The 18,144-nt window shown below is 41.4% G+C and overlaps 1 protein-coding gene across 4 annotated transcripts in view; it reads right to left on the bottom strand.

Annotated features, from left to right (window-relative positions):
• Positions 1-542: 542 nt before the first annotated feature.
• The window catches only part of zc3h18 (zinc finger CCCH-type containing 18), a 29,799-nt gene continuing 12,197 nt past the window's right edge, over positions 543-18,144 (bottom strand). The window contains exons 10-20 of one of the 4 annotated variants that reach the window (XM_061036396.1): positions 16,342-16,524; positions 15,904-16,029; positions 13,410-13,502; positions 12,487-12,765; positions 8,468-8,584; positions 7,867-7,875; positions 6,723-6,928; positions 6,246-6,460; positions 4,692-4,791; positions 3,188-3,284; positions 543-1,770 (exon numbers count right to left, since the gene is read on the bottom strand). In XM_061036396.1, the coding sequence (XP_060892379.1) occupies positions 1,542-1,770; positions 3,188-3,284; positions 4,692-4,791; positions 6,246-6,460; positions 6,723-6,928; positions 7,867-7,875; positions 8,468-8,584; positions 12,487-12,765; positions 13,410-13,502; positions 15,904-16,029; positions 16,342-16,524 (1,654 nt within the window). In that variant the 3' untranslated portion in view covers positions 543-1,541. The remainder of the gene's footprint in view (positions 1,771-3,187; positions 3,285-4,691; positions 4,792-6,245; positions 6,461-6,722; positions 6,929-7,866; positions 7,876-8,467; positions 8,585-12,486; positions 12,766-13,409; positions 13,503-15,903; positions 16,030-16,341; positions 16,525-18,144) is intronic. The other 3 variants (XM_061036397.1, XM_061036398.1, XM_061036399.1) reach the window with 3 other exon arrangements.

Genomic DNA, 18,144 nt, shown 5'->3' with positions numbered 1-18,144 from the left:
ACTCCACTGATGAAGCAGCAGGAGCAACTTTTGGGTCTTGCCCAAGGACACATCGGACATGTGGCTGCAGGAGCTGGGGATCAAACCCCTGGCCTAACGGTTAGGAGACTGCCGACTCTGCCAGCCGCCCCACACGGGCAGGTTACACGCCACATACAAGAGTGATCTCCATTATTTAAAGCTGTGGTGAAAAATCACATCATCCTAATAATCTTGATGTTTAACAGGTATGGTGTATTTAATGTTTACCCATTATTGACTTTAACCTAAACTGAACCAAATTGTGATAGTTTAACAAACCCAAAGAAAAAGTTATATTTTGTTAGGTTTGAAAAGAAGATTCTGGTTTTGGCTGAAACCACTAAAACGACCTCAATACAATCATCTAAATGTCATTTATTTTAAGCTTAATCTTAATCTACATATTTTCCAGTTACAGTTAAGTTAAAGAATTTATAAACAACCAAGTGGGTCATCAAGTTTCTGTAAAGCGTAAATAGAATAGAAATAGAAACTAGAATAGAAAATACAAGTGACTCAACTTCTCTTTATCAAAATAGTTTATTTAGAAGGCTTTTGTCACAAAAGCAAGACAAATCTTGTGTCTAAATGTCCCCGTTCAATCTCTCGTACTCCTCAAACTAAAAATATCACACAAATAAAACATCAGTTGATCACTTGAGAAGAGCTTAGAAGAAAACAAAATGCTGTAGATTAAAAAAAAAAGAGGAAGAAGAAGCAATACTTCACATCACTGTTGTCTATAATCTTACACTTTAAAGAAATGGATGATTTGCTATTTTTGTACAAAGTGTGACAGTGAACACTGCCCTTAACACTGAACGCAGACAAGTCATTGGTTGAAGATAAGTCTGCTGTGGACAAAGCACAGGCTCATGATGACTTAAAGGGGCTGAATATGAATGCTCAAGAATTTGTGGATTTATACAAATAAGCATTGTGAAGTCTGTCTGTAACCTGTAGAGCTGAGTCCACATGGAGGAAACCGAAGAAAACGTGTGGGAGAACAAAGACGATAGGAGGGGCTAGAGAAAGGCAGACGTAGGATACTCACGGTGTATAAATCTGTAATATGTTACACAACATGAGAAGGTGCTTCCTTTTTGAATGAACAGTGTGAAGCAAGTGCACAAGTGCACCTTAATACCCTTCTGTTTCTGTAACGTCGACATGCCATTCCTGAGATATCCCTCCCTGACCACATGCCCAAATGTTTCCTCCTGTTGCAATTTGACGAGGTAAACTGCAGCCGAGACATTCAGAGACTTTTGACGGGATCTAAAAACGAGCATATGGGAGCGAGAAACTCTCTGGAATGGAGCAGAGTGGAACCTCAAGCAAAGGATGGATGTTGAGTGGCCTTTTCCTGCTCTCTTACACAATAGCCTCTATACATGAACCACACAACATTTTAATACATCCACTCAAGGCAGGAGAAAAGTCATCCCATGACCCTCATTGTTTCTCCGCCTCGCAGGGCCTCACTCAGGCAGGCTAACAGACGAGATGTGGGCTTTTGTTTATTTGGAGGGGATCTTTGCACGTTTTCGAGCGATGGCGTCCTCCACGGCCTTCAGCTGCTTCAGCAGCTCCTCACGGCGGGACAGTGTGTTGCTGGGTTTGTTAGAGCCTGAAGCTGAACCAGAGCCTGAGCCAGCAACTGGAGCAGAGCCTGGGGCGGCCGGCTTGCCCAAAGGCACTGCCGGGCCTTTCCCAGACGACTTTGAGGGTGGTGACAGAGGTCGTTTTCTGAGGAAGAGGAGCAAAAGTTTCATTAATTTCAGTTAAGAAAATAATATTGCAGTGTTTCCCCTACCATTATATTAGGGGGGCGGCCCGCCCCCCCCAACGGCACCCCACACCCCCCTTGATGGTCAAGTTAATTTTATTTTCTCATAAGTCATAAGGATACCTTTCCTAAAGAACAGGTCTATACCTCGTCCTTTTATTAAACAAACTTAATAGCCTCATGTTATTTATCTTATTTACACGACGGCATGTCATTTCTGTCTCTACATGGTCGCGTGTTTACAATTCTCCTCTGCTCTCCGTGTGACGCATGGCGGAGTTTCGCCCCGATGCACACACATACACACACACAGACACGTTCGCGTGTGGATGACACATATGAGCGCTCACTTAAATAATGGTAATCAAACTCAACACAATGTTACTTATTATAAACTGATAACATAATTAAAACAAAAAGAAATTCAGATACTTCCCTGTTCATGTATTAAAATAGATTTATTTATGTTATGACGAATGAGTTCATGATGCAACTCATTGAGGAAATTAAAAGTCTAAAATTAGATACTAATACCTGAGGACCTCACTCGAAAACTTATCTGAATAGTGGGCGAATCCATCGATATGTGTGTTTGGACGTCATCGCTCTTTAAAGGTCCCATATTATGCTTTTTCTGGTTTTATATGTCCTTTAGTGTGTTTTCCAAGTGTCCTGTACATGTTTAGGCACATCTATGTGCAAAAATTCAAAGTCCGCGGAAACGCGGCTTCTCCTACGTCCTCCTGTTAGCTGTAGCATTAGCTGCATGTATCGCTCGGTTCTAGCCCCCCTCGAAAAAAATGTGTCAGTCCGATGTCATTGTCAGTGTGAGATCACTGATCTAAGTCCATTGGCTCGTTGTGGCAAGCCCTGCAGCTCATGTTGAAATTTCCGAGAAGCGTGCTGAGCAACTGACCAATAACAACAGAGCGGATCGGCAGACCAATCAGAGCAGACTTGGCCCACGTGGGGTCTAACAGTGTGGGCTCAACAGAGTGCAGCTGACGGACTCAGAGCGTAGAGGGAGCATGGAACCTTTTAATTAGTCATTTGATGTGCTCACTTAATTGTTTTGCCTTTACATAGCTTGTATCAAAAACTGGGGAATTTGTGAACCAGCCAGTATAATATTGTCACGTAAGCAGTGATGATATAATATTTGAATGTTTCCACTTCCGTGGAATGTTCCTCTATTGTGGCCTGACATGTGTGGTCAGCAAGTTCATGCTCTGAAAACCCTGATGTGTTTGACCTGACTAAAAAACAGTGATAGGGACGAACCAAAAGGGATTCCCCCCTAACTTTTTATGATGTATGATAAACTATACAAAACATCACAGTCAGCAGTTGAATGTTAAAAGTTAATGCTGAACCAACCTGTCTCCCTGGGGGGGCATTGGTCTGGGACCTTGGCCTCTGGGGCGATCCATTCGAGGGGAAAGCATGGGTCGACCAGGAATCCTCTTATCACGGCCTGAGAAGCAAACATATTCAGGGTCAGACATGATGCTGAGGACTGGATAAACCCGTTAATGAAGTTCTTCTGAATTCATTCGTGGCAGCTGTTAACTTCTTTCATGAAATGTCTCAACTTCCACATTGGTTGATCTGAAACAGGATGTGGGTTAGTGTTTTTGTTAGAGAGGTTAATTAACAGAATGGACACTTTCATAAGAGTCCTGAACTTTCAAACCACAGCAGGACTAGAAGTCATCCGAGCATGGAGACCTCAGAGTCTGTTTGTTTGATTCATACATTCAGATTTCTTCTTGTGGTGTCAAATAGGAAATGTTGTTCAGGCAAGTTCTACTGACGCTGACTGTTTAAAGCAGAAATGCAAAAAAAAATGACACTTAGTCCGGCGTCTAATGTAGAATTATTTGACCTGTCACATCGGGCAGCTGTCAGGTTATGTGCCAGCACATTTAAAAGTCCAGTCCCCATTGTGTCTGTTAAGAAAAAGCTGGCCCTCGTACAAATGTAGTTGCTGACCACTGCTTTAGCTTAACCAGTGAGCAACATCTCTAGATACATGCATTTTAAAATAAGCATTGGTTTTAGGTAACTTATAGACGTTATCAACTTTGTTTTGATTGCAGTGCTAAAGCTGGTCTGTTAAAACCGTTAACACATTCAAATCAGAATTAAAATATTATTTACTGCAGCTTTCACAAACACAAGATACAAATAGATTTTAAGGTGAGTTTTTATTGTCTTCCTTATAAAATGTTGTTTTGTGTTTGTTGTTTTTAAAAGAGAATAACATCTGAATACTGCTGTAGGGTCACCTCAGAGCAAAACCAAGTAAATTTGATGTGTCAGTGTGGAGGAGGAAAACATGAACCAGATGACCAAATATTGAAGCAACAGTAACAAAAACAGACATGTTGGCTTTAAGTTTTCACTGTGAAATAATGGACTCCCCTGATATGAGCTGTAACATTTGTCTTTTGAGCACTGAAACCAGATTGTAAAGTAAATGCATCATACAGTTTATGATTAACTAAGTCACATTCATTGGTATTGATAGAGTTTGTAAAGTCTGTGAGTTTTAACTGATGAAACAAAGGAGCGGCGCAAGCCTTTGATTTCATTGCTGCAACCTGCTGAAATTCGACACACACACTGATGACATAATACCATTGTGCAACTTTAAACACTGACGCATATTTTCTTATAGAGGACCTTACTGGTTAGATAAGAATCATCACAGCACAAGTTCATCCATTAATTCTGAATCCAACAACATTTAGACAAGCTTAATAAAGTTGATTATTTACCAAAAAAAGAAAAAAAAGGTTGTGTAAGTCTGCAGTGTCGGATCAACATGACATTGTGAGAGCGAACAGGTGTGTGTATAGTTTCTCAGCATGTTTCTCACCTCGGTCTGGAGACATCGCCATTCTCTTGCTGAGGGGGGAACCCGGCCTGTCTTTGTCAGAAGGCAGGTACCTTTTGCGGTTGCCCTTATCTCCCTGCTGCTGTAAAGAGTGCAAACATTCATTGAACACCTGAGTGAGAACGAGTCAACAAGGCAGTTAAAATCCACTTCTAAGTGCTTAAAACTTTGTTTAGTGATGGAAAATCGCACTCAATACCAGCTGTAAAGGCTCACAGTGCTCGTCATATTAACTAATATGGACTTTTCTTCAGAGGATGTGGCCACTGTTACTATTTCCCACTGACCTCTGGACAACAGTTTTAAAGCTTTGAAGCCCCTGCTGTATCTGTTAATGTGAGCAGCGTCAGAAAGTAACTGCATTTTAATACATGAGTGGAAGAAATCAATTTCAAGTATGCATCAGCAGTGACACTCCTGACCATCGCAGCAGACAGCTCTGCCATACTTTGACTGTCTCTGTTTTTCCTTTAATGCCACACCTGTCAAATGCTCCACCATCATTCTGCCTTTGTACTTCTACTTTGATTTAATAAGGCCCTAAATGTGGAAGAGTAAAAGAGTAACATTTAAAAACCGAGGCCAGAAATCATCCCTGTGGCTGCGGCGTTGAGGATTTCTGCCTCTGTACACTCCATGCCTGTTCTACAGACTGAGCCAAACTAGCCTCTGTGACATTTACACTGACGGTGAGGTGAAACATCTTTAACATGCAACGTAAAAAGGGAAAAGGATTTAGTTGGGTTTAAATTGACTTATTATGCATCTAATTTTTACATTCCTCCACACTTCAGATATCTTGTAAATCTAATTTTATGTTATCAGTGTTTCCCCTACCATTCCCACCCCGCCAAAAGAAAGGAACAAAATACTTAATTTATGGAATTGAGTTGAAATTAATTTATGTGCAATTGTTTTATTTTAGCAGAGCATGAACGTCTTTTATCCATTCTACTGTCCTGTTCCGCCAATTGAGAAACTCACTTCCACAATGTGGCTGTGGTTTCCAGCTTGTGATTAGGTTAGCAGCTTACATCCATCACGTAAATTTGTCTTGAGCCCGCCCCTTGTTGACTTTGTTTTCAGACATAGACCCAGCGCAACCTTGATGTTACACAGAGGGAATCTACTGCATTACTGAGCAGCGTGCTGCCATTTCAAACAGACAACCCTCCTTTCTAAAGGTTTTATCTGGAAAAAGTTTTGAGATAAGCAGAATGTGAGTTTTTTTCTCCACATCTGTTCCGATCTTTTTTTAATTGGTTAAAATTGTGTTTAAAACATTTGACTTTGTCAGGATCGTGCTTAATAAAACATTGAATATAACTCTAAAAGCACCAACACCTCCACCAAAAACAAGTGTGGTTCCACTTCTTTTTGTTTCCTGACTTTATGTTTCTTCTGAATAAATGTGATGGGGAGGGTAAAGGTAAAAGAATATCTTTATATTGTACTGTTAAATGTAGGCTACAGAGAGTTTGTTTCTGGTGTTTTTTAAACAGACTCTTTAAGACTGGAAAGAGTTACAATAGCCACCTTGTTGAGGAGGGTGAGTTTGATGTCTTTGTGAGATCCTGAACCTCCATAGTTTCCTGGGGGGCCCATGGCGCCAGGTGGGGGATGTAAAGGGTGGCCACCGCGGCTTCCTGGTCCTGATCTAGGCATAGGGTTGCCTCCTCTTGGTGGGCCTCCAGATGGGTCAATCTTCCTGCGCTCTTCCCGGAAAGGTTCATCTTTCTTTGGCGGTCTCTCTATATTGAGGATGACAAACTGATGAGTCATGGCCATCAATTATTTATACCCATTTTTTATAAAGCATAAAACATTCTTAAATCTTTTTAAATGCCTTGATTATCAAAGTAAACATTTAAAAGGTACATATTTGAAAAGATCACTGTCATTTCAGCTGTTATTATGTTTGGTTATTTGAGATGGGGGACATGTATGTTATGCTGTTGTCCATCAGTCTGGCCATGCATCCCACTGAACAGGGACTTTGGTGTCTTCACTAACCCCTGGTTTTGTCTCTGCCGTGTGGAAGACGGTCCCGTGGAGGCCCTCTCTCCTTCCTCGGTTGATTTGGTGTGGGCGAGCGGGAGCTGGCGGAGGACACGGGGCTCGCCAAGTCAGCGTACATGTCATCCGAGTCAGCGCTCCGCACAGAGCTGCTGCTGGACGATGCTGATGACACCGATGACACGCTGCTCACACTCAGAGACCTGCGGCGGGAAACAAGAGGTAAGTTAAAACATGAGTGTTCTGTTCTTTGCATACGTCTCTTAAAGCCTGGCTCACACTGCAGGATAATCGGGTTGATTTGAGCTCTGATTCTTCCTTCCCGACAATCGCAGGGTCTCTCCCGACTCAAGGCTGCTCGGACCCGGTTATCTGCTCAGATTATCTTGTAGTGTGAGCGGCAATCTTAACGTCCCCGATTTATTTCAAACATGTTTGATGTTTCAAATTAAAATATTTGACATTCACGTCACGAAAGGGTCCGGCAGAAGTTGTGTATGACTACAATATAATCACGAGAGACAAGGGAGGACTGTAGTCATGGCGACCAGCGGCAGGACGCAACCCGGCGTACAGATCTTTTCTGAAACTTGTATCCATATATCTACAATTGTATCTACTTTCCTATATCCTACAACAAGTTCCACTTCCTTCTCTTTCACCAACCGCCGTCCTATGTTTTTTCCAAATGAAACTTTATTAACAACTGTCAACGCTCCGTCCCGATTTCACTCGTACAGTGTGAGCTCTCCGGCCGTGCCCGACAATCGGGTCGTACAGTGTGAGCACGTCAATCTCAAGGTCTGGTCGGGCGTCGTAAACAATTCAGTCGTACAGTGTGAGCTGACATGCCCCCCCCCCCCGACTTTTATACAACGGGGAAAAATCTCAGTGTGAGCCAGGCTTAAGACAGATGGAATTTAAAAAATAAATACAATACCTTCATGAGAATCTTTTATTTGGAATTTGGGGAAATGTGGTGTACAATTAAACAAAACTGTTGATTTTCAACAAAACACAAATCCTATAAATAGTAGAACCAGAGTAGTCAGAAGACTAGGAGAGTGCTACACGAGCTCAAGTCCATTTACCAACATAACATTACTGCACATGCACACACCATCAGAGATGACTAGCATACCTGGATTTCCTGGATGTTTCCAAACAGAAGCAGCACGTGAAAGAAGGAGAGAAGAGCACATAATTCATCTTCATTAGGATGTGTACTCAGCATGACCTCTTTAATATACATTTCAAAGTAGCTTTTATATTTTGGTGCCTCAAGCAGAATGCCAGATGACATGCTAAAATTTTCAGAATAAAAATAATATATTTTAAGTTCTATGTTTTTTGAACTGCTATATCCTGACACCAGAGCTAATGTCTGTGCAACATCTACAAAGCAAAAAAACCTTTCTGACTCCACGTGGTGCGACACTAATGCAACTGACAGTTTCAAGTAATGCAAAATAGTTGAAACTTTTTGAGCTTATGATCAGCTCTATTGGATTGTATGTGTTAACTGCACAGAGTTACATTATGTGCAAACATGCTTTGTGTCCAATCTTCTATTGGTGAAAGTGTAATGGTTATATAATGAGATCATTCATCTGATAGGTTAAAGCTTTGTAGAAGTAAATACACCCATATTTGAAATATATGTTCAGCATTATCTCTATAAAAGTAAAATTTCACAGGTCACTCTCTTGATGTGAATAGAAGGTGTTCACAGGAGCGGGTACCTGGATTTTCTTGATCCAGAGCGTGAGCGTGAGAGGGAGTTGGAGGAGGATCTGGATCTGGAGCTGGAACCAGAATAACTGCTGCCACTTCCACTAACACTCCCACTCACAGTTTGTCTGAAAGACACAGACAAAGACTGGTTGTACTGACATGCTACTTTGTCATTCTACATGTAGAGGCCCAAGCAAGCCCGGCAGATTGATCTTAGACCTGTATAGGGTGTTTGCATACCATATTATTGCTGTTTCTATTAAAGGACCAGCAAATCCTGGATTTTCAAACCTGGGGTAGGAGCTAATCCAGGTTCATGAGCCAGAATGTTTATTATATTTGTAAAAACTCAACCAGTGAGTCTTTGACCAAAACGCAACATTGGGGGTGACTATAAGAACTATAGTAAGCATTCGATTTTCCTGTTATTTCTGACCATTTTACAAAGAAAATTGGCATTATGCTTAAATAAATGAAACCCCGATTAGATCTGGTTAAGATTTTTTTTTATTGCAACAGTGAAACGGGGGGGGGGGGGATTTCGAGCGAGAGTGCTGTAGTGAGGTTGGGAGAAGGGTTGCTTTCATCCACAAAAACTAGCTTTTCTCTTGATTTAGCTTTGACAATGTTAAATACCTAATATAAGCAGAATGTTCATGCGGACTGTCAGTGGAGCATCCACCCATGCCAAAACATACGAACAGCTGGCTATCCAGCGCGAGCTGCATGCATAAACGGAGGGGAGAGGGGAGTTGACTGCTGGAAGTCAGACATGTCGTATTTAAGTTCATGTTCTGCTTGTTCAAAAGTCATTTGATATATTGATATTTTAAACATACATTCAGAGAGAATTTCAATCGTCTTTTTTTGTTGTTTTTGTGCTGGGAATTTCCATTTGGGTAAAACCTCTTTGGGGGGCGCCAAAGAATTCTCTATGCAGGAAAAAACCCTGATGTCTGCTTAATTATGGCTGCGCGGTGGTGCAGTGGTTAGCACTGTTGCCTCACAGATAGGAGGTTCCTGTTCTGTGTGGAGTTTGCATGTTCTCCCCATGCATGCGTGGGATCCCCCCGGGTACTCCAGCTTCCTCCCACAGTCCAAAGACATGTTTACATATGTCTGCCCTGTGATTGACTGACGAACAGTCCAGGGTGTACACACGCCTCTCCCCAATGACAACTAGAATCGGCTCCAGCTCCCAGCGACCCCAAACGGGAAAAAACGGTATAGAAAATGGATGGATGGATGGCTGCTTAATTATAACATATGTTACATACAATATATTTATTTTTCTTTGTTCATCCATATATTATTTTTTATTTATTATCAATATCTATTTTCTCTGCTCAGCCACAGTAACTGTGTCATTGAGTCAGTCTGGAGCAGAGAAAACAGTACAACACTTCCTCGGTCTCTCTCTGACAAACACTGAATCAGCATTTCTCATCCAGCAGAGATCATTGCCGAGTTCATGAAAGCAAAAGCAGCAGGTTTTCATCATTGAGCCATGGACTCATTGTTACTCAGTCAGCGAAAGTTTGAAACTTAGGAGACATCTTTTCAACTAAACATCTCTGAGACGATACATTTTAAATGATCCTGAACATCAATTCAGACATTCAGATTCAGAACTAAACATTTTTGAGATCCCTGATAGTGCTTGGAGTGATTCTCAAGGAAATGTTGAATCCTTGACATGACGTTGCTGTTGGTTAGCTACAGTCACGGTGAGAGTGACCGTAGTAAAGTCGAACAGACCGTTTGACCGGATCACGTGTGTTCCCGACTTGGTCCGTATGGATCAACTTTGTGCTGTTGCAGTAAAAAGGTGCGCGTGGTGGCTGGCGCTCCAGTGTGTGTGTGTGTGTGTGTGTGTGTGTGTGTGTGTGTGTGTTTGTGCAGCAGTATGTTGATGTGTCTCAGTGTGTCCCACGATGCTCACAGCAGGGAAAAGTAGCTTCAGCTACATACAACACGCTTAATACTCTCGTGCACGCAGCAATTGTATGAATAAATGAAAAATGAAATAAAAAAAGGTCGGAAATATACTTGGGCGGCCTGCCCCGGAAAAGTCTGTGTGGGAAACACTGAGACAATATATCAAATGTTAAAACTTCAAAATTCCATCGTTTATGGAAAATAAAAAACATGCTGATTTTCCCAATACAACTAAATGTCAGTTTCAATATTTTCTCTTTTTCTGTGCTATTTAAATTAAATCTGGGGTTTCAGTGTTTTGTACACCTTCTCGTTCCGTTTCTATTTACATTTTATAGTGTCCCCCTACTTTTTTGATTTATTGTCATATAACAGAACCAAACTCTCTCCATGGAAAATCAACAGTTGCTGATGAAATTAGATCATCATAAACCCAATCTAAACCCACAGATGAAAAGACACAGTACACAAGCGAAGCAGACATCCAGCACCACCATCAATATGTTGTATGAAACTAATTTCTCAAACTGGATTTGGTTTCTAGTGACTTTAAAGACATGGACAATCTTTATCTGCCACGTGAAATATTTGATGAACGTTAACTATCCCACAGCCGCAGTATCACTGACATATATCAAAAACTATCAATGCAATCACAGTGCAGACGTTCACAAACAGAAATACAAACTGGTTTTCCTGGATAGTTTCAACAGGCTGCCCACACACACGCCCACAAACAGAGAGGAAGACACTCTCACACACCATAGCTGTTGTCCCCTGCTCGTTACCTGTTCCTCCCCTCTGGCTCAAATCACACGCAAACTCACATCGCTCACCGCTTTTCCTCAAGCCTTTCCACCCACTCACTCACCCACACACACACACACACACACACACACAATCTCTCTGGTTTTCCCCCCCAAACAGCAGAGGCTGGATGCAACTCTGGTATCACTGAATGCCACACGCAAACACACACACAAACAACTATGCAAAAATGAAATTGTGAGGAAACACCTTTCTGCTTTTTCAAAACTATTTGCTGTATGTCTTCCACACAAAACAAACTTCATGCAAATGCAAACCTTTTGAACACAAACACCCAGGCATCCTATGTTTTCCAGCTACATGCACAACAAACACCTGATTAATAAAATCCTGGAAGCTTTTCTCAAGCTCAAGCTGTGCAACATGACATTTGATGACATCATGACTAAGTATCCATTGCAGAATGAAAAAATACAGGAAAATAATGACATTTACACACATCTGTGGCAGGACCATGGAGTCAATTACTTCTCAACCATTTTCAGTAAACTGACTTAAATAATTGTCACAATACGGTCTTACAGTATGACAAAGACCTGAATTTGAATCACAATTGATTAAAAATTATTTTTACTTAAGGAATGTAGCCATTTTCCATTGTTCAAAATAGAGCCTGACCGATTAAACTGCCAGCCGTTAATAATAATAAACATCAATAACAAGCGTACTGATACTGTATCATGGTCATAGCCTTAAGAAAGACGGTAGAACTTGTGATAAAATTAGGCTGTGATACTACTCCACATTACTACTCGCTTGCATATTAGCGTGGTCCTTGGAATTTAAACACATGCTTATTTAATGCCACTTAAAAGTAGCTTCTTTCTCTGTGTTCCTTGGATAATACATATATATAGAGCTATATAACACATGGTATTTCACCCGGGGCCACTTTGTAGTGAAGCTTGAAAAACTCTGAGCAGCAGGAAAGACTTCAGCTTTTGGCTGCAGGTGAACAGTAAAAGTCAAAATTATTTATAAGCAATTAGGTTTTTGGCATAAGTAAACTCGAACGAGACCAATTTCAGAGCTTTAGAAAATCCTTGAAAAAAGTGACAGTTTCAAGTTTCTCCTGATCTGTCTTTTTAACCAGTTCAGCAAGAACCCAATGCAAACTTGAGTTTGAATAGACTACCTCGAAGCAAGCCTTTTCTTTACCTGATTCTTACCATGAATCAAATTCCTTTGGTGATGTGTCCCAACCCCATAGCATATGATGCAATGTGCAAATACATGAAGACCTTTAAGATAAGACACCTACCTCCGAGGAAGATGCTGCTGCCGGTCTCTCCGTCTGTCTTCCCTCTGGTTGGGAGGTTTTCCAGGTTCCCGTGGAGGCAGGGGTCTCCCTGCTCCGCCACCACCTGCCGCACCACCTGCACCTCCAGGCTCCCGAGGATTGATGGGAGGCTTTCCTCCTTCTGGCGGGGGTTTGGAAGGCCTGCCTTGTGGTCCACCAGGAGGAGGAGGGCTGGGAGCTTTCTTCATGGGAGCTTTGTCTCTGCGAGGAGGGGGCATGGCCCCTGGCTTCGGCGGCATGCTTGAAGGGAAAAGGGCAAAATTTGAAAGCATCTACCATGCCATGTGATGTTTTAACTTGTGATCAATCATAATGACATCTGATGCTATGAAGAAACCGTCATTATAAACTTTGAAGGGCCCTGTTGTGACAACCTATTGATTGACTGTGGTTTATGGAGAAAAAGTTGACCATAAATTAGACACTTAATTAAATGTAATAGCATTATTTTACACCTCGTTCATATTTCAAATTATTAGGGGAGGTGTAATGAGTGTTGAAAAACAAGAATCAGGGTTCACAAGGTAGAACCACAAAACTTGACACAATACAATACAATACAATAACTGTAAATGATGTGCATTAGCTTTCCAAAACATATGAACACAATCAACAAGATGAGGGCGCTGTAATTAAGGAAACAAAACTTGATTTTTGAAAGGCCACGACAAAAGTCCAGCTCATAGTGCGCTACTAAAAAGGTGGATCATTGAGTGAGCCAATATTGAATGCTGCAGGCTTTGTGATCAAAGTCAGGGTCATGTTAAAAATAGTCCAGATGATCCAATGATCAAGATAACCCTTGAAGGTGAAGCGAAGGTGAAGCAAAGATGGAGGCAGAAGAAATAATCAGTGTCTATGGATTGAGTGGATGAAGTATTTACCCTTTAGCCAGCATAGGGGGAGGGTCTGGTTTGTTCTTAGCCGCCCTTGGTGCTGCTGGACTCGGTGAAGGAGACGTGGAAAAAGATCGAGACCTATGACACAGTCATGAGAGTGTTATAATGAAGCTTAAATTCAACATTAGATCACATTTCAGAAGTGTAGTGGAAGTGTATTTTTTTTGCTTTCATGTTAAACAGAATTTCCGGGTCAGCATTTACACATATTTTCTCTGCTGACTGGTGTTTACATAAGCGTCAAACCCTTGTATTAACATATGACAGATTGTAGCTGGACTTTAATTTGTAATAAGAAAGAAGATATCTGGATAAATAATTAGCAGAACAAAACAAAGGCTGGTCACTGAAAATTTAAAGAAATTAATTCAATTTAAAACATACATTTTCACCGTCACATCATGCTCATTCTGCTGTCATGTTTCTATCTTTCACAAATATTCTGGCATCAGTCACTTATTACAGCCAATCAATTAATCTACACTGCTATGATAACTTAAGGGAACACTTCAAACTCACAGGAGATCTTGATGAAGAAATTATTCAATAGAAATATCTTTGTACATCAGAGAACAAAATGCAGTAACAACTGTCAATGGAAACCAAAAGCATCAAACATTTTGAGAGCTGGATTCCAAATCACACTGAAAATTTTAATTAAAATTGACATTACACGCTGATCTAATTTGCGTGAATTTTATCATGGCCTCTCATCAAGTGACTCAGTAGTATATATGGCCACCGCAAGCTCATAAGCACTGCTGACTATGTCCAGGCATGCTCTGTCGGCAGATGGTGTCCTGGGGGATCTCCTTCCAGACCTGGATCAGGGCATCAGTGAGCTCCTGGACAGTCTGTGACTGTACTGGACTGTATTTGCCTCCCAAGACCATCACTGACCCACTGCCAAACCGGTCATGCTGGATGATTTTACAGGCAGCATATCGTCACCACAACATCTCCAGACTCTTTCAATCCTGTCACATGTGCTGAGTGTGAACCTGCTCTCATATATAAAGAGAAGAGGGTGCAAATAGTGGACCTGCTAATTCTGGTGTTCTCTGGTGAACTGAGCTGCCCGGTGTTGGGAGCATCTGCATCGGGCCCTCATTCCACCCTCATGGAGTCTGTTTGTGACAGTTTGGTCAGAAACATGCACACCAATAGCCTGCTGGCAGTGCTACTCCTATTCCTCCTAACACAACAGAGTTTATATATGGCTGCTGTGTTGATGCCCTTCTACGGCTGTGTCTAGCTCTCCTTGTGTAACTGCTGGTATCTCCATTTGAGACTGTGCTGGGAGATGCGGCAAACCTTCTTGTGACCGCACATATGGATGTGCCACCCTGGAAGAGCTGGACTACCTGTGCAACCTGATTGGGCAGCAGGTACTGCCTCATGCTACCAGTAATAACGAAGACACTAGCAGAACACAAAACTAAGCCGTTTTCACATATGCACTCCGGATAATATCTAGATAATTGCAGGAGGACCGCTCCAGAAATTCTCCCGATCTAGCCGTTCACATATGCTCCTCACAGCGGGGGACTTTCCCTGTCAGAGGGGAGGGGGAGGTACAACGTGACGTAAATAAACAACACGAAAGTAGCGGCCGAAGTAACAGAGTCCGCTACACGACGTTATGATGAGAATATTTGCCTTTATATCAATGCTATGTGTAGTCCAATGGAATGACAACATCCACAAAAGAGTGGAGAACAATATACTGACGAACAGAAAACATAATGGAGCCGTTTAATTACGCGCACAGAGATCGTAGTGGTCGCGTGCAGACACTTTAGCCGGTCACTGTATATAAACGTCACTCGGGTCCCATTGGCTCGAATTGAAATCTCCGGAGTATATGCGGCCGCGTTCAGACATCAGCTCACTCTGATTTTCTGCGGATAAAATACTAGGGGTCTGGCTGGAGAAACTCCGGGTAAGGTCAGCGCAAAAAATGCAGCTGTTTGTGTTCACACATAGCCTAAAGACCCTCCGGGTAGCCAAATCTCCGGAGTTTTTCAGGAGATTTCCGTATGTGTGAAAAGGGTTCTAGAGAAGAATCAGTCAGGTAGAATGAGAAGAGCGCAATAATCTGTGAACACCAGATACAAAACCATTCCCTTCAGATAGTCTTGCTTTTGCTAGTACCACTGCACTCAATGCATTGACAATTAGCTGTTATTCCTAAATGGACAGATTGATATGGCTGAAGTTTAACTGACATGGTTTTATACTGTGGTTCAGTGTTCCTTTGAATTTTCAGCACTTAAAACTTTTTAATGCTGTAAATTCCTATTTAATGTCGACTTCCTGCAAGTGCTTCAAATTTGAATCCATTTCTTCAAACGGTGAAATCCCGGAGTAGAGGACATGCAGAGGTGCAGAAGCACAGGAATGACAGTATGATGTGTCTCCTTTAAGCACTGGGGCAAAATCAACAAGTAGGTGTAGTGAGACAAACACACTAGTATACCTAGAGCGGCTGCCGCTGAAAGAGCTGCGTTGGGAGGAGTGGCTGGAGTAGGAGCTGAATGAGGAGGAGCGGCTGCGGGAACGAGAGGACCCAGAGCCTGTGTAGGATGAAGAGCGAGAAGAAGACCTGCAACACAAACACAGGGTACATTACAGCAGGCACAAGCTCCTTAACAGTAGGGATGTCGCAGTGAAGGAATTCCCATCCCTGTGGTCCAGGGTGGCTCAATAGCGCTGTATGTGGTATTATCGCACCACAACTTTTTTGCCTACCAGCAATAATATCTGGCCTGCAAGATTATTTTGACTTTTACTTATTTGATCATTTTCTTAACAACAACGCTATGATAATGAGTGACAGAAACAGATGAAACCTTGTTACTCAATCTTAATCAGACATTTATACTGAAAGAAGTACAAGTAAAGAAGTTAATCCTACCTGGAGGAGTTTGAAAGAGAGACAGAGGAGCCAGAGGGCCGATGTCGCCTGCGCCCTCGTGGTGGGGACCCCATTCCAGGTCTTCTTCTTGGTGATTTGGACCGACGCCATGGATCCTTCCACTCATCTGGTCGCCTCATGACTGGCATCATATCCTTCTTTGAGGGAGGCTCCATCGGCCTGCTGACAAATTTGAAAACAGGATCAATTGCTGGTTAGAGATAGGTGTAAGTTACGTTGAAGATATGTTAAACCTTTTTTCTTCACAATTCTCTGTCCTGCGGCCCAGAGTTCTGCGAGAGTTCTCTTTGGACAAAGGTCAAATTCAAAAGAAAATACATTGTCTGACATGTTCCTCAAATTGCATGTTTCCTCCTGTCGGAAACAGCTCATCATTTTGGCATTTTTACACCAGACAAATTGTTTTTCAATCATCAAAACTTCTGATTGTTTTCTCTATTGACTGATGGACAAATTGTTTGATCAATTTTTCTTGGCATTTAATAAAGTCAGACAAAACTAGACTATGGGACTCATAAAGTAATATCTGCTGATATGTTAAATCTTATTCTCATCTGACAGCATACACTCAGGTTTGAAATGTCAGGCTTTTCCTTTTTTATCCTTGATGATAAATCACTGACAGTTGATGAGAGCTGATTTCCAATAATAATGGAATAGCTTGCTGTTACAACAGTTACCATCAGCATGTATTGACTTTTCCCCATTAGAGAAGTAAATATTTATTCTTATGAATAACACACCAAGAACTGAGTGTTTATCTTAAAGCGTGTCTCTAAATATTTGAGAGAGGAAATGAACAAGCTGAGTGGATATTCCCACAGTGAAAGGAACGGCCCTGTATTAGAGACGATAGAATTTGAATACTTGAAGAAGTCAGTTGCTGTCTGGTTTTGGAGAATTTATAGTATAACAATGAAAACTAAAGGAACAATATACTCCACAGGTGTGACGCAAGAACAAACAGATTGCATCATCAGATTACACCATAGGCGAGCTATAAATAGAATCACAACATAGGTATGATATTTCTAGCACTTAATATCCATTCCTATCAACAGAATCCCCATTTGAGGAAAAATTAAAAGAGGAAGTGAGCTGAATACGATGTTTGCAGAGCGTCATTACATTTAATGAATAAGCCTTCATGGAAAAGCCTGAGACCCTCTGACAGGAGGAGGCTCGGTTAATTATACAAACTGAAGTTGAACCTAACATGAACCTTGCGTCAGTTTCTTTCTAAATATAGATCAGACGTAGAATATTTACTTGACAGCTGCAGAAAGACAAGGAAGCAGTGAGTTTAGACTAAAGAGGATCTTTGGTTGTAGCACACGTACAAAGCAAGAGGCCTTTTTGTGTGTGTGTGTATATATATATATATATATATGTTAGTGTCACTTCTGTTGTCAGAGTTAAAGGGACAACACCTGTTTGGTAAGTTCACTATTCTTGAAAAGCAAGGCTGATCAAGGAAAGTAGTTGCATACATATAATTAATGTGCAGATCAAATGTTATTGATTGGTACATGTACCATTGTCTGGGACCTGATGGAAATTTTCATGAAAAAATGATGAAGGCAAACCTGACGAAATGTTCATGAAAAAACTGTGTACAGGTTTTGGAAAAAATGGTTTAGACACCATTACAGAACACCCAAAGCAGTCCGTTTTTAGTAATGTACTATTCTATTAACCATTATGATTGTTCAGCTGTGATTCAACCTCTTCATCTGCAGTCAAATAATAAAATGATAGGACAGCAGCTTCCAAAGTCAAGAA

Source organism: Labrus mixtus, chromosome 4 (genome assembly GCF_963584025.1).
Source record: "Labrus mixtus chromosome 4, fLabMix1.1, whole genome shotgun sequence".
NCBI lineage: Eukaryota > Metazoa > Chordata > Actinopteri > Labriformes > Labridae > Labrus > Labrus mixtus.
The sequence above is the reverse complement of the archived record's forward strand: the minus strand, read 5'-3'. Positions and strand labels throughout refer to the sequence as shown.